This window comes from Leptodactylus fuscus, chromosome 3 (genome assembly GCF_031893055.1).
Source record: "Leptodactylus fuscus isolate aLepFus1 chromosome 3, aLepFus1.hap2, whole genome shotgun sequence".
In the NCBI taxonomy this organism is placed as follows: Eukaryota; Metazoa; Chordata; class Amphibia; order Anura; family Leptodactylidae; genus Leptodactylus; species Leptodactylus fuscus.
In genome coordinates, this window is record NC_134267.1 from 239,707,255 (window position 1) to 239,733,722 (window position 26,468).

Here is a 26,468-nt window from a genome sequence, read left to right on the forward strand (position 1 = left end):
TGACTTTTCCCATAATGAAGCATTGACTAGGGTTGAAGATCAGATTCCGATCGGTGATCGAGCAAATTTCACGATCGAGATCGGCTGGAAAATTATCCGAAATCGGATTTTGAAATCTCAAGATGGAATCAACCCTAAAAGTGACTTTTCCCATAGAGAAGCATTGACTAGGGTTGAGCGATTGGGATTAGGAAAGATCGGATCCCGATCAGTGATCGAGCAAATTTGGAAAAGGGGCAATATACCGTTTTGGAGTCAGTAAAGAGGGGCGTTATACCATTTAGGGGTTGGGACGCTTGCTATAGGGTCAAGCCTTTCCTAAGTTGCACCCAAGTGGGAAGTTAAGGAATCTCAAGATCGGCTCAACCCCACTCACGAGGAATCGTCTGCTCAATTATAGAGACCTCATCTAAGATAATGCAAAGTGTGAAACATCCCAGTCATGAACCAGAAAGCTCAGGAAGGACAGAGGAGCTATTAACCATTTCATGACTCCTAGCTCTTCTACATCCAGACAATGTGGCTCCAATGTCTCCCCTCCCCCATACTATGTACATTGTGTGATATCTGATATGTAATAGAGATCTTACCTTACTGTATGAATGGTCACCAGCTGTATACCCAATGGGGAGATTCTCTATTATATATCCCTGTGTGTCCCCCGCCCCGAGCGGTCAGTGGAGTGGATTGGTCAGCGGATATTGGTGAGCCGCCCGGCCTTATGTACATAAAATGGAATCATTATACAGTGTAAAACTCTAATCTTTCTAATAAACGATCTCCACAGCTGCGCTCCGAAACCTCATGTCCTCATGGGAGGTCCTTCAGCCGGTGCTTATCTTTACTGCTTTGCCCCTACCTGTTGTTGGAAGCCTTTCAGAAAATCCCGCAGAGTTTGCAATATGTTGCGATCGGTGATCCCTGTGTGTTACCTCCAACATTATCTGCAGTTTTTATAGTTATATAGTTGCTTAGTAAAATTGATGATCTGGAAATTACAGTTCCAAAGAAGTTTGATATGAAGCAGGTTCCGTGTTTGCGCTCTGTGTCTTACTTGTGTACCTTGGCTTCACCTAGTTTATAGTAAACTGGATTTCTACACAATTTAGATGTGATTATTCACAAGAACGAAACGTATCATGTCCATCACTTGTATGTTCCCCCTATAGTACTGACCTGAACAGGATGTTGATGGGCAAACCGTTTCATTCTTCGTCTGGTTTTACCTGAATATTCCAAATTGTTTGGTTTTTAACAATATTGAATAAATGGAGATGCCCAGGAGCTACCAGACAACTTTGTGTGTCCTGATGCCCAAACACTGGAGCATCCGCCATCTCCTGTCGATTTTGTGGTTGTGGACCTGCAATAAGCATTTCCCGTCCTCAGTGATGATGAAGAGACACAGTTGCCATCAGGGCAGGCTGTTGTCAAGTGCAGTGTGCAGGAGGAGGAGCAGACTGAGGAATTGGCAGAGGACGTGGTGGACGACGAGGACACTGATCCGACCTGGACAGGGGTGATGTCTAGCGGGGAGAGCAGTGTAGATCAGGAGGCAAGCGCAGCACCAAAAAAGGTGGCTAGAGGCAGAGGCATGTCCAAAGGCAAAGTCAGCTGCTTCACAGAAGCCAGGCCAGAGCCAGCAAGGCCCAAGATGTTCCCTGTACTAGCCACTCGAGAAAAACTCCCCCATCAAGGCCACGTTCCTCGATGGTGCGGAGATTTTTCAACGTATGTGCGGAGGACAAACTGAGTGCAGTTTGCACACTGCAACTCAAAACTGAGTAGGGGCTCTGAGAAGAGCAACCTGACCACCTCAGGCATGTGCCATCATTTGGAAGCCAAGCACAGAGCGCAAATGCAGGACAATCGTCCGGTTTTGTCGCCACTGCCTCTCCCACTGTTTCCAGTGCTGGCGCTGCAGTCCAGATCACCAGCCAGGACACCTCCACATTTGCCTCTGCCAGTTTGGGGACTTCACCCTCTCCATCTCCCAGGCATTTGATTGCAGGCAGAACTACAGCGCAAGCCACCCACATGCCCAAGCCTTAAATGGCCACATCTCCAAATTCCTGGCCCAGGAGATGTTGCCGTTCCGGCTTGTGGAGACTCAGGCCTTCTGTGACCTGATGGCAGCTGCGGCACCTCGCTATGCTGTCCTTAGCCGTCACTACTTCTCCCAGTGTGCCGTCCCCGCATTGCACCAGCACGTGTCCCATAACATCAGGCGGGCCCTGAGTTCCGCGCTTTGTGTAACATCTCTGCCTGTTCGGGCCTCTGCGCCGCCCTCTGCTCGCATGCTGCGGCGCCGGAGGCGTGTGCAGTTTGACAATCTGCTTAAGGTTTTTAGTTGCACTGTGTGAACACGGCTCTAGTCCTTAATTGGATTTGCACCACACCCGTCTTCTGCCAAGGTTGCCTCTGTTCATTAAGTGGTTAATCTGTCTTGCCTGTGATTGACAGCTTTTCTTCCTGTCAGGTTCTGGGCGGGTTCTTCCTTCCCTATTTAGTCTTGGCTCACAGTCACACTGTGCCGGTTATTGCCCTTGCTTTCTGGTATCGCTTGCTGTTATTTACTTGTATGCTTATCCTTGACCTCTGGCTTTCCTACTGACAATTCTTTTGGACTCTGATTTGGCACTGCATCGCTCTCTTGTTACCGAACCCTGGCTACCTGACCTCCCTCTTGTACGTCTTGTCTGCGTTTTGTGTTTCACGTATTCAGGGAGGGATTGTCCTCGTGGTTGTCGCCTATTACCTAGGATAGGGTCTGGCAATAGGAAGGGAAAGCGGGGGGCTTCAGTTTAGGGCTCACTGTCCCTTGTGCCCCTCCCTCCAGGGTTCACCAGCAGCTTCTGGGGAATTATCATCTGGCTATTCCCTAACACTTTGCCTATACTTATTGGGTCTCCAAGTTGGATTTGTGGCTGGAACTGGCGCTTTACTCTTTGGAGGTCCTTTCCTATCCTGCCGCCAGCGTGCTATCTGAAAGGGTCTTCAGCGCAGCTGGTGGCATCATCACCCATAAGCGCAGCCGTCTGTCAGCTGACAGTGCTGACCGGCTGATGCTGATCAAAATGAACAGCCAATGGATTAACCCAGGATTTGCATCTCCACCACTGTAAAGCACCCCAACATGAAATTCCATGCTTCTGCTCCAGCTCACCAGTTCATCCTCCTCCTTCTCCTCCTATTATGCTCCTACAATCCTCAACTCATCCCAAGAGCCTAATACTCTGCTGCTACAAGGCTCACCTCACCCCAAGGGCCTGAAGCTAAGTTTTGGAGGGCTCACGCCAAGGGTCTGAAAAGTAATTTTTATATGGTTCAGCTTAAGGGCCTGTAACTTAATTTGGAAGGGCTCACATGAAGGGCCAGAAAATTAATTTTTGGAGGTCTCACTACATCACACACATATACAATGACAGTTAAGGGTATGGGCTGTTTGATTTCCCCCTTGCCTATGCCATCAGTGGTTTTCCTGGGCAATGTGATAGTAAAGGGGTGCATGCTAATGTTTTTTTAGCTTAAAATTTGTCTTTCTATCCATACTAATGTAGAGGAAAAGGTTTCCAAGTATTTTTCCACTTTCCATAGAGGTTCTATTGAGTTTGGAGTGTGTAGTTGTTAGGCTGTGATAGTGGGGTAATACTGGGACTTGGGCATGTTAGATGCCCCCAGACATGCTTCCCCTGCTGTCCTAGTTGCATTGCACAGGTGTTGTCATCATTTCCTGAGGTGTCATAGTGGATTTGGTGACTCCAATTGGTCTAATTTTGGTTTCCCCTGAAATGAGCATGTTTTTCCCATAGACTATAATGGGATTCAATAGTGGAGTATTGAGGCCTACTCGAATCGAATTTCAAATTTTCGAATATTTCACTACTCGCTCATCTCTATTGTCCCTACTGTGACATATGGAGGAGGCTCTGTTATGTTCTGGGGTTGCTTTGCTCCATCTGGCACAGGGGGTTTTGTATCTGTGCAGGGTACAATGACATCTCAAGACTATCAAGGGATTGTAGAGAGAAATGTGCTGCCCAGTGTCAGAAAGCTTGGTCTCAGTCGCAGGTCATGGGTTTTGCAGCAGGATAATGACCCAAACACACAGCTAAAAACACCCAAGAATGGCTAAGAGGAGAACATCGGACTATTCTGCAGTGGCCTTCTGTGAGCCCGCACCTAAATCCTATTGGAAGGAGCTGAAACATGGCGTCTGGACAAGGCCCCTTCACACCCGAGACAACCGGAGCAGTTTGCTCATAAGAAGTGGCCCAAATCCCTGCAGAGAGGTGCAGAAGTCACATTGACAGTTACAGGAATGGTCTGATCGCAGCGATCGCCTCAAAAGGTTCTGCAACAAAATATTAAGGGTCCATTCACACAGAGTTTCCATGCATGGATTCTGATGAAGAATTTGCATCAGAATCCGCACGGGAAAAAAAACCTCCCATTGAATAAGAAATGATCAAAAGCGATAGACATCCCCCCAAAGTGGAATAATTAAAAATTACACCTATCCCTGCAAAAAAACAGATGCCCTTTGAATCCCTGTACACAGAAATATAACATAGTTACGGGTGGTAAAATATGGCGATTTTTAGAAAAAAAAAACATTTTTTGCAAAGTTTTAGATTTTTGTGAAGGGGTTAAAATGTAAATAAAACTATATAAGTTTGGTATTCCTGGAACCGTACCGAAACAGAGAATACCGGTCACATGTCATTTTGGGTGCCTAGTTAACGCCGTAAAAACGAAGACCATAAGAAATTTGCACAAATACGCTTTTTCTCCCACGACTGCGCAGCACAGAGCAGTGCCGGAACTATTGCACGCGCTGCCAAAGTCAGAAAAGAGGGAGGAGCTAGGGCAACATGGTGGCTCAGTGGTTAGCACCGCAGCCTTGCAGCGCTGGAGTCCTGGGTTCGAATCCTGCCAGGAACAACATTTGCAAAAATTTGGAGCTTGTCCAACCCCTAAATTTTTGTGGCCTACCACCCACAAATTATTATTATACTCTGGGGAGTCTTCATACTGCGGAGTATAATGAATGGAGGCCAATAATGACCCCAACATGACTCACAAGACCTCTGAGGCGCAATTACAGGCTTGTGATGTCATTGTAGAGGCCCAAAGACCAGCACCGCAGCCCAGGAGAGATGAGTAACACGCTTTTTTTTATGTTTGATCCCCTCTTCTAGGCTTCTGTTCATTATACTTTGGGGTTGGATGTGCCCCCAGACTATAATAAAGGCAGTTTTGCTTTGGACATATTCGGTTCGAACAAAATCTCCATGAGATGAATCTTGCAAGGTTTGCCCAACAAATACTCCAAGTGCCATGGCCCTACTTAAAAAATTCCCACTTCTGCCCATGGTCGCCTCTGTATCTCCTTTCAGCCTCTAGAAGAGACCCCTGGAGAACTTAATGGGGAGCAAGGATTGGTGGGTAAATAGGGGCCATTATCTGCTGGACCCCCTAAGGCCACGGGTCACATAGTAGCCACTATGCATGCTATAGTCCTAGTTCCACCACCGGCTATTGCAAATCCTGAATGTTGACATTGTTGTCAGTTTGTGTCCTGCTTCTATTCCTTATAGCTACACATATAGGGATGTATAGCTAGGAGCCCGGACTGGTCAGGTGATTGGTCAGGTGACCCCTGGATCCTCCATATATAATCACCTTCACCTTCTCCAGTCTCATTCACTTGGTCCAAGCAAGCAAGGAAGGTCCAGCCAAACAGGTGGGAGAAGTCCTTTCTATATACTAATGTTTAGATGCAGCAGAGCTAAGCTTATGTCCTTAAAGGGGTTGTGCAGGAATTATATTAAGGACAGGGGCAGTTGGGTGTATAATCCTGTTCCTCTAACCTTACTTCTCCGTTGTACTGTCTCCTTTCCCTCCCATGCTGGGACTACTGGGCCAAAAGCTGAGGCTGACATGACCGCTTAGACCTCATATGTCAAACACAAGGCCCGGGGGCCATATCTTGTGCCTTGTAGCCAGTGGTGCCTGATGGCATAGACTAGGGGGCGACATTCTTTCCAATCGGCTGCTACCTTTTGGACTATTGCAATAGATGGGGGCTGATATTTTACTCTCCTGTCCATGTTGGCCTCTAGGATTTTTTATTTTTTTTATTTTTATTACCTGATGTAGTGTTTGCAAAAAAACTGCATAAAAAAAAAACTCCTTGTGTATTGAAGTTTTCAGGTCTACACAGTGTGCTGGAGCAAAAAAAAAAATCTTTTTTTTTTTTTTTTTTTCCAGCCTGCAAATTTTGTGAACATAGCCTTAGTTTTATAAAAAAAAATATAAAAAATGAAAAAATCATACCATGCCACAAAGTAACAGTAGAAATATTTCCTTTAATGCAAGCTTGCCAATACTCAAGAAACAAACACAAATTTGATACTTTGATATAAGAAAAATTAAAAAAAAAATTTCAAGACTTTTTTTTTTTTTTTTGGTGTGGACACAATACAAGATAAATACTATATAGTGCACCACTAAGTAAATGTACTAAAAAATATAGACCAATAAATTAGGTGTAAAATTAGACCCTCTTAGTAAATACGTCTCATCGTCCAGGAGGAACGTTTGAGTTTGTTGGTCACGCATGGACATGGCGGCGGCACAGCTTGGACATGTTACTCCACAGCGATATTGGGTGTTTAGTCATCCAGCTGGCGTCATGGAGCCCCTGCTTGCAACAGCTCGGTCTTCTAGTCCAGTGGTCACCACTCGCTGAGATGGCTCCATCCACTGACAAATTTGGCCGCCCACCAGATCCACTCGGGGTTGACACTCTCCATAGAACAAACCACAACAGATACATTTGCCCGAAACCTACAACCACACAGGCCAACCTCCATGTTTCAACCTTGACCATATCTCATGGCCTCATTATGGATAGTCTGGTGGCTGTGAGACGCCAAGGACATAGAACATGACGCTAACGCCACCAATGTCTGTTACTACGTGGGTGTTATTATGTTACAAGTCTATTATATTGCTCTTTAGGTGTCTTATTGATTTCTTATATAAAGTTATGAAGTCTAAGACTGTCGATAAGGAGCCGGCGCCAGGCGGTGGGAGAGCTCCATGATTCTTATACAGGATGATAAATTGTGCTGTTGGGTCAATATTTATCTAGAGGGGAGATCGAAACGTTCATCTTGTTTTATTGATCTTTAAGTAATTTCCTTGTCTTGCAGCTTTCTGAATAGCCATGTTCTTAGTCACCTTCATCCTCTTGTGGATTTCCGTGTCGTGCAGCTCGGCTAAATGTGAGTGTCATGATACCTACAGAATACTAGCCCATGTGACCAGCAAAATTCAGTAGGTTTTTCCATAAGACTTCTTATAACCAGATCCTATTGCTCCCCAACTCCCTGGTTAATAGATGCCAACGGTTGTGGATAGACGGGTCAGTGCTCTCTTCCAATAGGATTCTATTGGTGGTCCCACTTGGTTTAGGGAGGCCCCCGAATGGTTCAGGTGGCGGTCTTTATATTATGGAGGGTGGGTTCATACTTGCACCCGGTCTCTACTTTCAGGTTTCCATTTTCTGCCCAAGAATCTGGACAGGAGGCGGAAATTGGCAGTCACTTTTCAAACCCATTTACTTGAATGGGCCTGCAAAGTGAGTGAGCGTTTTGTGGTCTCCACGGCAAAACCGTTTTTTTTAACCGGACACAGGTAGACATGCAGGACTTTGTATCTGGTTAAAAAAAAGTTTCACCGCAGAGACCACAAAACACTCACGAGCGGACACTGTCTGCCGGGTTTCCGTCTCCTGTCAGCAGAAGACGGAAACCAGAGACCGGGCCGCAGATGTGAACCTGCCCTTACAAAAAAATGTTGACGCTCCAGTCCAATTTGGATCAAATCACATTTGACCTGAATTTTCCAAAAGTTTCAGGTCAAGACTTTCTTGAGGTTTGTCACCCACAAATTAGTGGGAGCCCAAAGAAGGTGCGAAAACATAATAAAAACTTACCTTGCCACACCTCTTCTGGACTCCTTCTTGGTGGTCTTCTGGGTGACCTCACCGGTCATCAGTGGACTACTGATTGAGACTCAGCAGTCATGTGGGATGTTAAGATATCACCACACTTGTGTTAAAGCATCATGACGTCCATGTGGCCCAATCTGACCATTGATGCCCAATCACAGGCCTCAGGGGCTCTTTTGGGCATGTGACTTCAGCTAGGAGGTCCAAAGAGGACTAAATAGAGTGCTGCAGAGGTGAGTGGTTTTCACAACTCCACTGGGAGCATTTGAGCTGAAACTAGAGGTAGACGAACCCACAAAAATTCTGTGACTCTCACGAGGTTTGCCTACCTCTTAAGTATGATGGTTATTCCCATTCTTGGCCACTCTGTTACAAGTCTTGGCCAACCCATTGTCGCCCAAGTGCCATCACTATGGGTCAGCCATGACTATGTAATGTGGTGGCTCGTCCTACTCTCCACACTCCGTTCCACCTAACCTTAGATATCACCACAGATCGGATCCCGATCGGATCCCGATCTGCAATCGAGCAAATTTCATGATTGGGATCAGCTGGAAAATGATCGGAAATCGGATTTTAAAATCAATCCTGAAATCTCAACCCTAGTAGACCCCCCCCATATATAATATTACAATAGTTCATTGGTAATTTGTCTTTGTTTCTTACAGTACAAAATGCTGCACTTCGCGGCCTGGCAACACATTCTACAAACATGGGTGGGCTCAGTTTCGGCATCCATGCTATAGACGGAAATACGGACCCACTCTATAAACATGGATCATGTTTTTCCTCTCAATATGAGTACTCCCCCTGGTGGAGAGTGGATTTACTGGAAACCTATAGAATTTCACAAATAACCATCACCAACCGTGGGGATTGCTGCAACGAGTACATCGACGGAGCCGAAATTCTCATTGGAGACTCGCTGGCCAATAATGGGAATAACAACCCAAGGTATATGGTATATCTCATATTTTAATGTTCAGGTCTTCTACTGCTCATGATTTTTGGATGTGATCATTTGTAGATTTTGGGTCAAATTTGAAAGATGTGTCAATCTGCTGAATCCTGGAGTGTTCGTAGAACTCCATCTTTCCACCTCAGGCATGATTGTGGCCATTGACTAGGATTGTGTCACCTGGTGCTTAGTCATCTCTGACCACTGTTGGACTTGGTCCAGAGCACCCAAGAATCAACTGGTGGCCTGATGCGTATCAGATTATTTCAGAAGGCTAAAGATTATGTTGAAATGAGCCACCTATTGAAGCTCTAGCCATGACTTTGACCTCAGTGAACTTTTCTCTTCAGTCCATAAGAGCCATGGCAAAGTACTTGTCTATCAACAGTGTAGACTGGTCCATCAGAACTCCTGAGGATCCTCTGGTGGAAAAAAACTCAAATTTGATGGTCCCTTTCCAACAGTTTGTTGGACGGTCATCCCCCAGAATAACTATCTGGTGGGCTAAAGGAACATCAGTCCTAGACTGCGTCACACCAATGGGCTATAGCGGATACTCTGTTAACTATATATAGATAGATGATACAAAGTGGAGGGCATATCCTCTAGGGTCTCTACTACCTTGGAGACCTAGTGGGTTGTCATCTACCATTTGTAAAGCTTATTGGGCAAGCATGCATGGGGCTCGATGTTTTAGTCTAAGGGTGCATGCACACTACGTAACGCCGGGCGTGTATGAGAGTCGTACACGCCGGCGTTACAGCAGGGCTGCCGAACACTTCCCATTCACTTCAATGGGAGCGCTCGTAAACGCCGCTGTTACGAGCGCTCCCATTGAAGTGAATGGGAAGTGTTCGGCAGTCTGCTGTAATGCCGGCGTGTACGGCTGTGATACACGCCCGGCGTTACTCAGTGTGCATGCACCCTAAGGCATTATATGTTTTACAATAAGCCACACACGGGCTTCAATGGAGAAGGCCATGTGGTCTAGGACCAATAATGGAATAGAACTTCCCAACAACGTCATCCAGCTCGAAGTCTTAACAAGAAACTCTTGAACTTTAATGTTGTCCCACAACCGGCCCTCCTGAACCAGCCGATCTTGTTCCTCTGCATTGTCCCACATAATAACTCATATATTGCCTTTCCACAGATGTGCAAAACTTTCAGCCATGCCTCTGGGCACTACACAAGACATTCTCTGCCCGGAAATGGAGGGGCGATACGTAAACATCCTCTTGCCTGAAAAAACGCAATTTCTCACTTTCTGTGAAGTTCAGGTCTTCGGCGTTCCTGCCAATCCTCATCATTGCTAAAGTAATAAGGAATCCGACTAAGAAGCAATGACACCTGAAGAAACATTCCTACAAGGATTAAGATACGAATCCTCAAAATTCAGCTTTGGTTGTAGTGAATCCCAATTCTCATAGCTCATCATCCTAAAGTCACAGGGGTTCTGGAAGCGGAGATATGAGGTGCTGTTTGTTTGAGACCTCACACTGCTAGCTGTACACACTGGCTAAACCCACCCATAGTGGTAGTATCAGCCAGGTATATAATATGTATGGGGGGTTTCTGCCACTCTCCACACACCACAGATGTTGGGTCACAGCACATCTTGCCTGTTGAATCTTATAGAAGCCCTCCCTCTCTGAAAATGAGCGTGTAGTAAATGTTACTATATAACTTTCTCACAACTTATTGTGAAGTTATGTGCTCCCAGCCTTAGCACTGAGCTCCTCTCCTCTGAATATTGCCATCCTGTCCATACAGAGAACCCGAACTCGTCTATTGGAACCTCAATGTGAAACGCTGTGTGGATCAGAGGAGTAGAGGGGAGGTCGGTGCTCCAGAGGGAAGCACATAACTTCACAAAAAGCTGTCACTAAGTTATTAAGTGACATTACAACACGTACAGGCTCATTTTCAAACAGGAGAACAAGTACTTGAATGCTTCTAACCATGTCCAGTCCTGTTTCCATGGGATATAAGACGCTCCTGACTGTGGCTTATTCCTCTCTACCTATTGAAAACACACGAATGCTCAGCGGAGTCAGGAATCAAATGGAATTAGTGATCGAGAAAGATTACAGAAACGCTACAGTAGGTGGCACTTGCCCAACAGCTTCTCATATCTCAGCTTCCTGGACCTCTGTCACATGGGTGAGGAAATGTTTTGATTTGAGGTGTGTTGAACTTTACAAAAAAAAATTAAATTGGTTAAAACTTGTCCTCACATATAACTTGTCTGAGGTCTAGTGTCTTATTTTATGGGGACTGGTGTCTATATTAATTTGGATGGTCTGGGGTCTTAAGGTTATCTAGGGTCTTATTTTAGGGGGTCTGGGGGTCTTAAGCTAATCTGGTCTGGGGTCTGTATTTATATATAGGTGTATTACTTTTGGGGACTGTAGTAGCTTATGGAATCCAGTTTTTCAAGGGTCTGTATTAGTCTAGGGTTTCTGGTTTGGGGACTGAATTAGTTTACGCAGGGAGAAATGAAGAAGTCCCACCAGTGCAACCTCTATTGTATAGCCAAGTCCTCCAGAGCCCCAATTACTACCTGTGCAGCAGGGTGCTAGCAGTCTGTCGATTGTCTCCCCTGCTGCTGTATATAACACGACTGACTCTACTCTGACTACAATTTTATAGTATAGCGCAGAGTCCGTCTTGTGACAGAGTTGGCGTGGCAGCAGGGAGACAGCGGACACACTTCGGGCCTCCCCTGCTGTACTCTAAGGTAATAACTGGAGCTCCTGGGGTCCTGGCTATACTGTATATTATAAATAAAGCTTATCTGTAGAGGTGTAGCTAGTGAGGGGGCAGCTGCTCTGGGGCCTCTGACTCTGAAGAGGGGGTGTCACCATTAATGCTTTACTTTTAACTAGATTGGTGTCTGCAGACATCATTCTAGTTAAAACTTATTCTATCTTGTAAACCGCAAGCCACTTCTCTACCACTTTACGGTCACTGTATAGTGATAGTGATATAACGAAGTTCGGGGCCCACTTGGACATGGTTGCCCCTTCCGTGTACTCATTCTCTAGCTCATGTGGGGGGAAAAGTGAGGAACATGTTATAAAGAAGCTGCACCCGGGACCTTTACTGCTCGTCATTCTTAGCCTGGTTCGAACCGAATATTCCAAATTGTTTGGTTTTGAACAATGCTGAAACAATGGCGATTCATCTCAGACTGACTGTCAATAGACAGTGGTAGGTGGACACATTACAGGGCTGATGTCACTTACAGTATATAAGGTGCTGTGGGCTGGGACATGAGGCATTTCATTGATGATGGAAGAAGGGAATATTCAGTGATATTCATAACTGTATACTCCATTAATGTCTAAAAAAAACTACAGGTAAACGCCTTATTCCCCCAATAAAGGGTAATTTTTGGAGTGTAAAGGTGAGTGTCAGTGCATGGTATGGTTAAACTGAGTTTGTATCCTCTGCTCACCATTCAGTTTTCTATAGACATACAATGTAATATTCATTTTGACATAACTGCATTTGCCTTAGAGAGCTAGAAATTATATAAATGGCGTCCTAGGGTGCCTAAGAGTATTCTATACTGTTTTATAGATGGGTTCCTAGGAGCCCTAAGAGTATTCTACACTATGCTTTAAGACAATTTAAACTATGGATTGTACCTAACTTGTTTGACCTGGAACTAATCTTGGACCTGAACCTAAAATGAAATAAATCTTGAGAGGTTTGCCCCATCTCTAGTCTTTACCTAGCAGTTTGTAAGGGGCGTAACTATAGATAGATGAAGCTCTGAAGTATGAAGAACTACATGGAAGAGAAAAGGGTAACAATGTTCTGACCTTGTGACTTTCAGGCTCCATATCGCACCATCCAATACAGCTTGGAATGTGAGACTCCCATCATTATATAGACAACCATCTTGGCTATCTCAGACATAAATTTGACTTGCAACTTTTTAGCATATGTCTAGCTATCCAGATGTATGTCATGTAACTGCATTGTTACTGTTTTGCTCCTATCTAAATTTTAATTTGACTTTCAACACTGCCTGAATCCTTCTGGGTTCTCGATAAGATTCAAGAATGTCTCGACAGAAATCTGATCCCAGGTCTCTGCTACACGTTTCCAATGTACAGTATGTGCATACTAGTTGACTCACTTGGGTGCGAATACAGCCTTTTCTTCAACTCTACCCACAAGTGTTGAGTTGAAGTCTTGAGACTGTCGGGGCCCTCTTCTTCATTGTTACTGGACCATTTCTTTGCTTCAGGTTTTTGTCCAGTGTGAATCCCCCAGATTCCTTGCTTATGTATGGTGAGTGAGGGCACAACATACAGTGTTGGCCAAAAGTATTGGCACCCCTGCAATTCTTTCAGATAATACTCAGTGTCTTCCAGAAAATGATTGCAATCACAAATTCTTTGGTATTATCTTCATTTAATTTGTCTTCAATGGAAAACAACAAAAAGAATTGTCAAAAAGCCAAACTGGTTATAATTCCACACAAAACATAAAAAGGGGGTGGACAAAAGTGTTGGCACTGAATGAAAAATCATGTGATGCTTCTCTAATTTGTATAATTAACAGCACCTGTTACTTACCTGAGGCACCTAACAGGTGGTGGCAATAACTAAATCACACTTGCAGCCAGTTGAAATGGATTAAAGTTGACTCCACCTCTGTCCTGTGTCCTTGTGTGACCACATTGAGCATGGAGAAAAGAAAGAAGACCAAAGAACTGTCTGAGGACTTGAGAAGCAAAATTCTGAGGAAGCATGAGCAATCTCAAGGCTACAAGTCCATCTCCAAAGACCTGAATGTTCCTGTGTCTACCGTGCACAGTGTCATCAAGAAGTGTAAAGCCCATGGCACTGTGGCTAACCTCCCTAGATGTGGACAGAAAAGAAAAATTGACGAGAGATTTCAACGCAAGATTGTGCGGATGGTGGATAAAGAACCTCGACTAACATCCAAACAAGTTCAAGCTGCCCTGCAGTCTGAGGGTACAACAGTGTCACCCCGTACTATCCAGTGTCAGCGTCTGAATGAAAAGGGACTGTATGGTAGGAGACCCAGGAAGACCCCACTTCTTACCCACAGACATAAAGCCAGGCTGGAGTTTGCCAAAACTTACCTGAGAAAGCCAAAACCGTTCTGGAAGAATGTTCTCTGGTCAGAGGAGACAAAAGTAGGAAAAGGCCTCAACATAGAGATTACAGGGAAAAAGAGGCCTTCAAAGAAAAGAAGACGCCCCCTACAGTCAGACATGGCGGAGGTCCCTGATGTTTTGGGGTTGCTTTGCTGCCTCTGGCACTGGACTGCTTGACCGTGTGCAGGGCATTATGAAGTCTGAAGACGACCAACACATTGTGCAGCATCATGTAGGGCCCAGTGTGAGAAAGCGGGGTCTCCCTCAGAGGTCAGGGGTCTTCCAGCAGGACAAGGACCCAAAACACACTTCAGGTCAGCACTAGAAAATGGTGGTGAGAGAAAGCCCTGGAGACTTGTAAAGTGGCAGCAATGAGTCCAGCCCTGAATCCCATAGAACACCTGTGGGGGAGGGGGAGAGATCTCTTGGGGGCAGTTTGGAGAAGGCCCCCTTCACATCTCAGGGGGGACCGCGAGCAGTTTGCCAAAGAAGAAGGGTCTAAGATTCCAGCAGAGCCTTGTAAGAAACTCATTGCTGGTTAGCAGAAGCGGTTGTGCGCAGTTATTGTGTCTAAAGGTTGTGCTACCAAGTATTAGGCTGAGGGCGCCAATACTTCTGTCCGCACCAGTTCTGGAGTTTTGTGTAAAATGATCAATGATGTGACTTTTTTTTCATTTTCTTTTGTGTTTTTTCATTGCAAGCAAAATAAATGAAGATATTACCAAAGAGTTTGTGCTTGTAATCATTATCTGGGGGACACCGAGGATTATCTGACAGAATTGCAGGGGGGCCAATACTTTTGGCCAACACAGTATATACACCCCTGGTGCACCTCGAAAAACAGTTCACTGTCTTCAGGTTTCCATGACTGTACACAATAGGGTATATAAGGCTGCACAATTGAGCGACTCGCCTATGACAAATGTATGCATGCTGCAACACTGCATGATGTCACCATCCTCTTCCACATAGCGAATACAAGTGTGGACACTTGGAAAAGGGAGCCGGCAACATCGCATGCAGCAGTCACACTCCGGTCCCCTATTCATTGTATATAGGAGCAATGAGATTAGGAAATATCCCCAAAGAGAAAAAAATACCCCAAATAAATAGCAACCCAGCCATTTTTCTTCATTGCTGTAGGTCAGTTAAAGGGGCAGGGCGCTGTGGATGACACTGTTACACAAGGTCACATACACACAGCTTTACTCCAGGTCTCCATAACAATCGCAGGTTTTTCACTGATATCCGAAATGAGATACACATGATTGCATGATGCTTATGGACATACACACAGGAAATATACAAAATACACCAGTGTAAAACTGGACAATTGTTATGGGGCCACTACACAAACAAAAAACAGAATATACCCGTGTGAAGCCGGGTCCTCCTGCTAGTATATTATATACAAATATATTATATACTGATATGCAGGGATGGCTCCAGGTTTTTATGGGCCCTTGGGTGACACAGCCTCAGTGGGACCCTTTGTGGAGGAGGTGGGGGAGTCGGGACACTGCACGTTGCAAATGAAGTGAGTGACGTCATGCAGGAGTGTGGCGTCACCAACACCATACCTCCCAACTTTTGAAGAAAAGCCGCAGCAAATTTAGCTCTGCCCACTTTTATGTTGACTCCGTCCATTTTCATTCATTTTTCGTGTGCTCCCACACAGTATAATCCTCCTGCAGACACCCGTAAATTATATGCCCTCCTCCATCTCTCCCCCAGTTTCATATACACCCTTCCTCTGCCCCCAGTTTCATGTCCCCACTCCATCTCTGTCCCCAGTTTCATGCCGTTCTCCCCCCTTCATCTGCCCCAGTGTCATGTCCCCCTGTCTCTGCCCCAGTGTCATGCCGTCCCCCCTTCATCTGCCCCAGTGTCATGCCGTTCTCTCCCCCAACTGCCCCAGTGTCATGCCATTCTCCCGCCCCCTCATCTGCCCCAGTGTCATGCCATTCCCCCCTTCATCTGCCCCAGTGTCATGCCGTTCTCTCCCCCATCTGCCCCAGTGTCATGCCATTCTCCCCTCCCTTCATCTGCCCCAGTGTCATGCCATTCCCCCCCCTCATCTGCCCCAATGTCATGCCGTTCCCCCTCCTCATCTGCCCCAGTGTCATGCCATTCCCCCCTCATCTGCCCCAGTGTCATGCCTTTCCCCCCCTTCATCTGCCCCAGTGTCATGCCATTCTCCCCCCCCATCTGCCCCAATGTCATGCCGTTCCCCCTCCTCATCTGCCCCAGTGTCATGCCATTCCCCCCCTCATCTGCCCCAGTGCCATGCAATTCTCCCCTCCCTTCATCTGCCCCAGTGTCATGTCGTTCCCCCTTCATCTGCCCTAGTGTCATGCCGTTCTCCCCATTCATTGCCCCAGTGTCATGCTGTTCTCCCCCCCTCATCTGCCCCAGTGTCATGCCGTCCCCCCCCTTCATTGCCCCAGTGTCATGCCGTTCCCCCCCTCCCCTTCATTTGCCCCCCAGTTTCATGGGCCCCCTTCATTATGTTTCACCTTAATGTTTAACACAAAAAACAAACACTTACACTCACCTTCCATCGCTCCCCCGCCGCTCCTCTCTCTGCTCTCACGCCATTCACATAGTGATTCACGATGTAACGTCATCATATCGCGCCTACACACGCCGCAGCGTTAAAGCAGGAGCTGAGCTGTCACAGCTCCTGCTTTAATCGCCTATGTATTCAGCTCATCGGCCGATGAGCTGAAATCGGGACAGGCTAGTGCTGGGGCGGGCAAGTGCGGGGGGGCCCAAGAGGCTCTGTGGGCCCTGGCACTTACCCGACTACGCCGTGTGCTGACGCCGGCCCTGCTGATATGATATAATCACTCTGACGTCTCCACCCGTCACTCATGATGAGCTAAGAATCTGATAATGTACAAATATTATTTTTCCCATGGTTCATTCCAGGGTGTATAAGACCCTCTTACCCTACTCCGGAGCTCTCCACAAGGAGAACGAATTCCATGAGATCATCCAGAAAGACGGGAACGACACAGCAAACATTATGTATGATGCAGCCTTTAATGGATGATATTCTACAGTTCTATATATCACTATCATGAATCATGACCATATTCTTATTATTTTTACGTCTTGACTATGTACATGGGTGATCATAAATTAGATCCCGTCCAAAGACCTCGACTTCACACAGTTGAAGAAAATCTTGTTTTCCGGTCAAAACGACATTGATGTATCTGCCAACCATATCGTTACATTGGAAGGTCAGAGTCCCTCCTGCTGGAATTGTTGTCACCAACGCACACCTGTAACAGGAAACCATAGGTTAGAGTCCTGCGCTACATCTATATGGAGATAGACAAGAGAGGACTGTCTTATTCAAAGTACCAGCTGGTCAAGTGCCCACCACCCAGGACCATCCTCTATCCCTCTTTCCCTTGTCTGAAGACGGATCAGGGAGCTTAGCTAAAATCTCACATTGTCTTTAGCTCTTGTTCCATCCACTCTGATAATAGGTGCATGGACGGCATGGCTGATTATGACAGGTCAGTGTAAGAGCTGTTCTGCGCATGCGCCGATTATCATAGTGAGGAATAAGCAATAAACAGAGCATACAAAAAAAAACAACAGAGGATAGATATGAAATGTAAAACATCCCCTAATCAGCTGGACAAGCCCTAACAGAGTTTGTGTCCTTACCATATGAGGAACCATACCGTGTTTCCCCAAAAATAAGACAGTGTTTTATATTAAATTGTCGCCCTAAATATAGGACCTGTCTTATTTTCGGGGGACATCTTTATTACAACCAGCAGTCATGCCGGCACTTCCGCGGCGGAGCGTCAGCATGACTGCCGGTTGTAGGTAGTGTAGTGTAGGGGAGGTGGGGAAGGTATTCAGGGAAACACGGTAGCAAACAAACAAAAGGTTAGCATGACACTTAATGATAAAAAGAGTAGAAACTAGACTGTAGTAGAAATTTTGCAAAAAATTGTTTTATTTAATATATCAACATCATTAGTAATATAAATAAAGGGACATACACGAAAGGGAATTACATGCACAGTAACCACCGGTCAGTAGAGAGCCAAGATGGAACAAATCCCTGTCTATGCTATGACACACCATAAAGGATGGACTATGAGTAGGGTTGAGCGATCGTGTTCGGAAAAGATCGGATTCCGATCGGTGATCGAGAAAATTTCACGATCCCGATCGGAATTCCAAACACAATCTTTTTAGGTGGGATTGAGATCGGTGATAATTTCCCACAATGCTTTGCTACTGGCCAACAATGTTAGCCTTCACACTGAGTATACGCTCCAATCATTCTGAGCGGACTGTATACTCAGTGTGAAGGCTCTGCTGCGGTTCCATAGGAATGAATGGAAGCAGCCGGCACACAGCCTTAACCCTCTGCGCGCCGGCTGCGTCCATTCATTCTAATGGGAGAGTAGCTAAAATCTCTACTAGCTACTTACCTGCAGAGATGGCTGGTCCGGTGCCCGGTGTTCTCGGTCTTCTTCGTTGCCCCTGCCTCCCAGGTTAGTGTTAAAGAGCTAAGAAGAAAGCAGGGCTTGTGGCTTAGGAGAATGTGGGCGGGTACTGGGAGGGGAAACATCACGTCTCCCCGCCCACACTTTCCTAACCCGCCCATACTCTCCTAACCTGGGAGGCAGGGGCAGCGAGACGAAGAAGAACGAGAACACCGGGCACCGGAGCAGCCATCTCTGCAGGTAAGTAGACACCAGGAGGGACTAAGTAGCCAGAGGATTAAAAAAAATCCTCTGGCTACTTAGTGATTAAAAAAAAAATCACTACACAGCGTGGATTCTAACAATTAAAGGGTTCAGTTGTTAGATTGCATGCTGTATAGTGAATAGGATTGATTTTAAAATCCGATCTCCAATTAATAAAAAGATCCCATTGACTTGCATTGGGATCGGAATTGGGATCGAGATCGGGTTCGAATGAAAAATGATCGGAAATCGGATTTCAAAATCGATCCTGAAAAGTCAAGATCGGCTCAACCCTAATTATGATTCTAATAAAATATAGTGCATTAGTACAGAGTCGATATAGTCCAAGGTGCTGTACCTCAAGGATATAAGTAATAGGAAGCACGAGTGCAGGAACAGTTTCAACAACACAAAACATGGAGTACAGCTATGCTCAGATAAGGGGACCCAATATCAGCATGTAAACATCCAAATAGGATATAATAAAGCTTACCCATGTTAATGGTGTAACAAGCGCACTAAGCAGGGAGAGACACCTACTGCCCAGAAACCCGGACGCAGCCCTGACGAAGGCTGTGTGCCGAAACGCGCATCCTGGTTTCCGGGCAGTAGGTGTCTCTCCTTGCTTACAACACTTTTGGACTATATCGACTCTGTACTAATGCACTATATTTTATCAGAATCCTAGTCCATCTTTTATGGTGTGTCATAGCATAGACAGGGATTTATTCATTTTTGGCTCTCTACTGTTTGCTACTATTATCATAGTGGTAAAGCAAGAGCTAAGAGACAGAAGAGTACAACAATCCATGGTTACACAGACTGGCTACAACATTCAGGACTGTTGATTTTCTAAGCAGAAGATCTTAAATAAGATACACTCCAAGGATTATCTACATACAAACAAACAGTTCTCACTCCAAAAGGGGTTATCCAAGATTTAGAGCAACTCCTGCTATGGTCAGGGCTCCTAGGAACCTATCTATAAAACATAGTGTAGAATACTCTTAGGGCTCCTAGGAACCTATCTATAAAACATAGTGTAGAATACTCTTAGGGCTCCTAGGAACCTATCTATAAAACATAGTGTAGAATACTGTCAGGACTCCTAGGAACCTATCTATAAAACATAGTGTAGAATACTCTTAGGGATCCTAGGAACCTATCTATGAAACATAGTGTAGAACACTGTCAGGACTCCTAGGAACCTATCTATAAAACATAGTGTAGAATACTCTTAGGACTCCTAGGAACCTATCTATGAAACATAGTGTAGAACACTGTCAGGACTCCTAGGAACCTATCTATGAAACATAGTGTAGAACACTGTCAGGACTCCTAGGAACCTATCTATGAAACATAGTGTAGAACACTGTCAGGACTCCTAGGAACCTATCTATAAAACATAGTGTAGAATATTCCACCAAGAAAATAGCAGGTCCGCACTCCTTGGGTTTGGTAAAAAATAACTTTTAATAAGCCATTAAAACTCACAAAACATAAACCAAAACATGAAAAGTTAGAAAAAACAAAACATGGTGCTTAAAACCACCAACGCGTTTCGAGGCTATATAGCCTAACTTTTCACGTTTTGGTTTATGTTTTGTGAGTTTTAATGGCTTATTAAAAGTTATTTTTTACCAAACCCAAGGAGTGCGGACCTGCTATTTTCTTGGTGGAATATTCAGATACGAAGACTGCCTCATTCAGTCCGGAGGCAAAAGGCCATGCACCCAGGGGATTTGGAGCATATTCATATGGTGAGATCTAAACTTTTTTTCATTTACTTGCATTTGTGAGATAGTGTAGAATACTCTTAGGGCTCCTAGGAACCTATCCATAATACAAAGTGTAGAATACTGTCAGGGCTCATATGGCCCTATCTACGCCATTTCTATAAGGACAACACAGCCAAAGTAATGTCAAAATGCCAATCTCTGCCCCCAGCTTCATGTCCCTCCATCTCTGCCCCCAGATTCATGTCCCCCCATCTCTGCCCCCAGTATCTTGTCCCCCCATCTCTGCCCCCAGTATGTTGTCCCCCCCCTTCTCTGCCCCCAGTTCACTTCATGTGCCCCCAGTGTCTTGCCCCCCATCTCTGCCCCCCAGTCTCATGTTCCCACATCCCTGCCCCCCCCCCCCCCCCCACATCGTCCCCCGTGTAGTAGCTCTCACCTTTGTCTCTCTCCTCTGCTCCCTCTGCTGGCTGCCTGCACACACTTCTCGTGCTGCTCCCTGTGGCGTTTATGTAGCAGAGCAGGCCCGGCATCATAGCAACCTGACGCCGGAGCTCGCTGTGCTTCATACAGGAGACAGACAGCAGCAGGGGGAACTGAAGCTGGGGACACCGACATGGGGACACCTCCTCCCCCCTGGGACATCCCCCCCAGGACACCCCCTTCCCCCGCTGCACTGACCTGTATGTGTAGTGTGGGGTGCAGCAGCCTCCTCTGCGATGTGTGTAGGCAGCGAGGTATAGCTGCAGCTCCGGGACCCTGTAGGCGGCCGCCATCTTCCTCACTGTGTCCCTGGTGAATTGGCACGCCCACATTGAGCCCCCAACCTATGGTGCCACAGTCCTGGCTCTATAGCGCGCCCACAGCCTGCCCTGCACCAATAGGAGGAGCGTGGACAGAGCAGAATGCCAGCTTGTACAGCCGAGCCCGGAGGGGTCTTTGGAGGGTGACGGTGGCGATTTGGGGTGAGTGACCCACATTTAAAGTAGCCTATTGCACTTTTGTGGGAAATATGTAGGTGTGTGTGAAATTTCCCGAAAATCCATTCAGCCGTTTGACTGTGATTGAGGAACAAACATCCAAACTCACAAACCCACAAACTCACAAACATTCACCTTTATAATATTAATAGGATAAGTGTATGTAGGACTCACACTCACCTTCGATTGTTGTTCCCATTGTTGGCCAAGGAGTCTCCTACAAGGATTTCGGCACCGTCCAGTCTGTTTCCGCAGCAGTCACCTCTGTTAGTGATGGAGATGTGACTAATCCTATAAGACCTCAGCAGGTCCACCCTCCACCAAGGAGATAAGTCGTTGTGTGTGTGTGAACATGAGCCATGCATGTAATGAGAGTCAGTGTTTCCATCTACCGCATTTATTGCCAAGGCCAAATAGCCCAGATGAGCATAACTATCCTGATAAGTGGAAGACTGAGTAGCTCGACCTCCAAGTGCAACGTTCCTGTCTATCAAGAGAAGAGCAAATATTACAGACGTCTTAAAGGAGTTGTCCAACCCCAAAGTGATATTTCATACTGAAAACGTATCCACAGGACATCAGTATGGGATTGCCTGACACCCGGAGCCCACACAGATTGTCTAGGAGCGGTGTGGTGGCCCCGGAGAAGTTAGGTGCCACTTAGGGTTGAGCCAATCTTGAGATTTCAGGATTGTTTTTAAAATTCGATTTCCGATCATTTTCCAGCTGATCCCAATCGCTCAACCCTACTGCCACTATTAATACTTGAATAGGAGAGCTGGCCTGCACCCCGACAGATCACATACTAATAACTAGGGTTGAGCGCTCGTGTTCGGAAAAGATCGGATTCCGATCGGCGATCGAGAAAATTTCACGATCGCCATCGGAATTCCAAACACAATCTTTTTAGGCGGGATTGAGATCGGTGATTATTTCCCACAATGCTTTGCTACTGGCCAAGCATTGTGGGAAAAGCTAACAATGTTAGCCTTCACACTGAGTATATACTCCGCTCATTCTGAGCAGAGTGTATACTCAGTGTGAAGGCTCCACTGCGAATCCATAGGAATGAATGGAAGCAGCCGGCACAAAGCCTTAACCCTCTGCGTGCCAGCTGCGTCCATTCATTCTAATGGGAGACTAGCTAGTAACTACTTACCTGCAGAGATGGCTGGTCCGGTGCCCAGTGTTCTCGTTCTTCTTCGCCTCGCTGGCCCCGCCTCCCGGGTTAATGTTTAAAGAGCTAGGAAGAAGGCAGGGCTTGTGACTTAGGAGAGTGTGGGCGGGTACAGGGTGGGGAGACATGACGTCTCCCCTCCCAGTACCCGCCCACACTCTCCTAACCTGAGAGGCAGGGGGCAGTGAGGCGAAGAAGAACGAGAACACCGGGCACCGGACCAGCCATCTCTGCAGGTAAGTGGACACCAGGGGGGACTAAGTAGCCAGAGGATTAATAAAAAATCCTCGGGCTACTTAGTGTTTAAAAAAAATCACTACACAGCGTGGATTCTAACAATTAAAGCGTTCAATTGTTAGATTCCATGCTGTATAGTGAATAGGATTGTTTTTAAAATCCGATCTCCGATTAGTAAAAAAATCCCATTGACTTGCTCTCATTGACTCGGGTTTGAATGAAAAAATGATCGGAAATCGGATTTTAAAATTGATCCTGAAAAGTCAAGATCGGCTCAACCCTACTAGTAACAGATCCTGTATATCATTTTGGGGTCGGACAACCCAATTGATTGAATCCCAAGCCATAACTACTTTCTACATGAGGAATCACCAGAGGTTGTTGAGTGAGATACACCTGAGATGTCCCGGATTCCCTGCTTGTTCACCCTCTGCATAGTTTATACATCTTATTAAGCCCTATGAAGACGTCTTCGCTGAGCACAGAACCACATGACATCTCTCATAGTTACTTACATTTATGTTTCTCCCCATCTAGACTTTGACAGTTTCGTATAAAAAACAAAATAAAGAAGAAATTATTCATCATCATTCCTGATCTCTGGCGTCACGCGGTGATGTCTCCAGCTCCTTTACTCCAGCATCATGATGACAACCCTTCCTGTCCTACGCTCTGTCCGGGGATACAAATACTGGGAGAAGTTTATCACGCCTTGTTCCTAAAGTTGCAATTGTTTGTGTAAGTTGGGGTTGTGTGCAAAAAGTTGCAACTTTTTTTCCTGCCCTTGCCGCTAGACGAGGGGTATTGTCAACAGACATGTCAGATTCATGAAAGATTTCGGTGCAGGCGCATGGCCTCACCAAAGGATGCGCCTGATGTATAACGAAACGTGCGCCTTGAATAATGGTCCTCCAGTGGCACAGAAGATATCAGACCAGCGTAGTTCTTCGTATACCCTGAACCAGTGGATGATAGGCCGCATTTATGAAAGCTGGCATGCAAATTTTTCTACTGTAGGTTTATTTCGTAAAGGGAATCCTATAGGCCATGACTTATTAGGTAAATACGCAATGGAGCCCTTGGTCCCCATTTATTTCTGCTGTCACCAGTCCTGCCAAAGCTGAGATGCCACCATATTGATCTACATTAGAGAAATGACATCAAGAAGACTCCGAGAAGCAAAGCAGAAGACTTTATACAGCACATGTCTCCACGCTAAGGCATGTCAGTCCTCAGTGAATGAGACCCCTGAATGAACACAGAGCCTAGACGGACCCTCAGTGAATAGAGACCCCAGACCAGATCTCCTAATAAATATAGAGAGGAGAGAAGTTACTGAACCTGTAGAGGCGCCATCAGACACAATCCAGAGGAGGACAACGAGGAGCAGAAACTTCATCCTGCAGGAGATACAACCATTATAGAGACAAGTCTCCTCCTAGTATATACAGTACAGCATGTCATACAGTCCTATGAAAAAGTTTGGGCACCCCTATTAATCTCAATCATTTTTAGTTCTAAATATTTTGGTATTTGCAACAGCCATTTCAGTTTGATATATCTAATAACTGATGGACACAGTAATATTTCAGGATTGAAATGAGGTTTATTGTACTAACAGAAAATGCGCAATATGCATTAAACCAAAATCTGACCGGTGCAAAAGTATGGGCACCTCAACAGAAAAGTGACATTAATATTTAGTAGATCCTCCTTTTGCAAAGATAACAGCCTCTAGTCGCTTCCTGTAGCTTTTAATCAGTTCCTGGATAAAGGTATTTTGGACAAACAATTCAAGTTCAGTTAAGTTAGATGGTCGCCGAGCATGGACAGCCCGCTTCAAATCATCCCACAGATGTTCAATGATATTCAGGTCTGGGGACTGGGATGGCCATTCTAGAACATTGTAATTGTTCCTCTGCATGAATGCCTGAGTCGATTGGAGCAGTGTTTTGGATCATTGTCTTGCTGAAATATCCATCCCCGGCGTAACTTCAACTTCGTCACTGATTCTTGAACATTATTCTCAAGAATCTGCTGATACTGAGTGGAATCCATGCGACCCTCAACTTTAACAAGATTCCCGATGCCGGCATTGGCCACACAGCCCCAAAGCATGATGGAACCTCCACCAAATTTTACAGTGGGTAGCATGTGTTTTTCTTGGAATGCTGTTTCTTTTTGGACGCCATGCATAACGCCTTTTTTTTATAACCAAACAACTCAATTTTTGTTTCCAAAATGAAGCTGCCTTGTCCAAATGTGCTTTTTCATACCTCAGGCAACTCTATTTGTGGCGTACGTGCAGAAATGGCTTCTTTCTCATCACTCTCCCATACAGCTTCTATTTGTGCAAAGTGCGCTGTATAGTTGACCGATGCACAGTGACACCATCTGCAGCAAGATGATGCTGCAGCTCTTTGGAGGTGGTCTGTGGATTGTCCTTGACTCTTCTCACCATTCTTCTTCTCTGCCTTTCTGATATTTTTCTTGGCCTGCCACTTCTGGGCTTAACAAGAACTGTCCCTGTGGTCTTCCATTTCCTTACTATGTTCCTCACAGTGGAAACTGACAGGTTAAATCTCTGAGACAACTTTTTGTATCCTTCCCCTGAACAACTATGTTGAACAATCTTTGTTTTCAGATCATTTGAGAGTTGTTTTGAGTAGCCCATGATGCCACTCTTCAGAGGAGATTCAAATAGGAGATCAACTTGCAATTGGCCACCTTAAATACCTTTTCTTATGATTGGATACATCTGGCTATGAAGTTCAAAGCTCACTGAGGTTACAAAACCAATTTTGTGCTTCAGTAAGTCAGTAAAAAGTAGTTAGGGGAATTCAAATCAATAAAATGATAAGGGTGCCCATACTTTTGCACCGGTCAAATTTTGGTTTAATGCATATTGCACATTTTCTGTTAGTACAATAAACCTCATTTCAATCCTGAAATATTACTGTGTCCATCAGTTATTAGATATATCAAACTGAAATGGCTGTTGCAAACACCAAAATATTTAGAACAAAAAAATGATTAAGATTAATAGGGGTGCCCAAACTTTTTCATAGGACTGTATGTTACACACATATACTGTATATCCCTGGGGCACATATGGTGTATTATTGAGGGCATATGTAACAGCACACAGATTGGGAAATCTTCTGCTCAATTATAAAGACCTCATTTAAAGTGATACAAAGTCTGAGACATTCTACTCATGAACCTGAAAGCTCAGGATGTACGGCGTGTTATTAACCATTTCATGACAGTGGAGTGTTGCAGGGCTAATAGATGACAGATAATAACACTAATAACACTGCTACATCTATAGATACAGACTATGTCAGCGCCCGGCTCTGCTACATCCAGACAATGTGGCTCCAATGTCTCCCCCTATGTACAATGTCTCCCCCTATGTACAATGTCTCCCCCTATGTACATTGTGTGATAACTGATATGTAATAGAGATCTTACCTTACTGTATGAATGGTCACCA

At 45.4% G+C, this 26,468-nt stretch overlaps 2 protein-coding genes across 2 annotated transcripts; one reads left to right on the plus strand and one right to left on the minus strand.

Moving 5' to 3' along the window:
- Window positions 1-7,183: 7,183 nt before the first annotated feature.
- LOC142198654 (fucolectin-like) lies at window positions 7,184-10,294 on the plus strand. Its single transcript, XM_075269683.1, has 3 exons — window positions 7,184-7,292; window positions 8,689-8,974; window positions 10,132-10,294. Exons 1-3 carry the CDS (start codon window positions 7,235-7,237, stop codon window positions 10,292-10,294), a joined length of 507 nt encoding a protein of 168 aa, XP_075125784.1. The 5' UTR covers window positions 7,184-7,234.
- Window positions 10,295-17,239: 6,945 nt separating this feature from the next.
- On the minus strand, window positions 17,240-24,371 carry LOC142198655 (fucolectin-like). The gene is made up of 3 exons (XM_075269684.1): window positions 24,314-24,371; window positions 21,739-22,045; window positions 17,240-17,408 (listed from the first exon to the last, which is right to left on the minus strand). The coding sequence occupies exons 1-3, from the start codon at window positions 24,369-24,371 to the stop codon at window positions 17,240-17,242; spliced, it is 534 nt and encodes a 177-aa protein (XP_075125785.1).
- Between the last annotated feature and the right edge of the window lie 2,097 nt (window positions 24,372-26,468).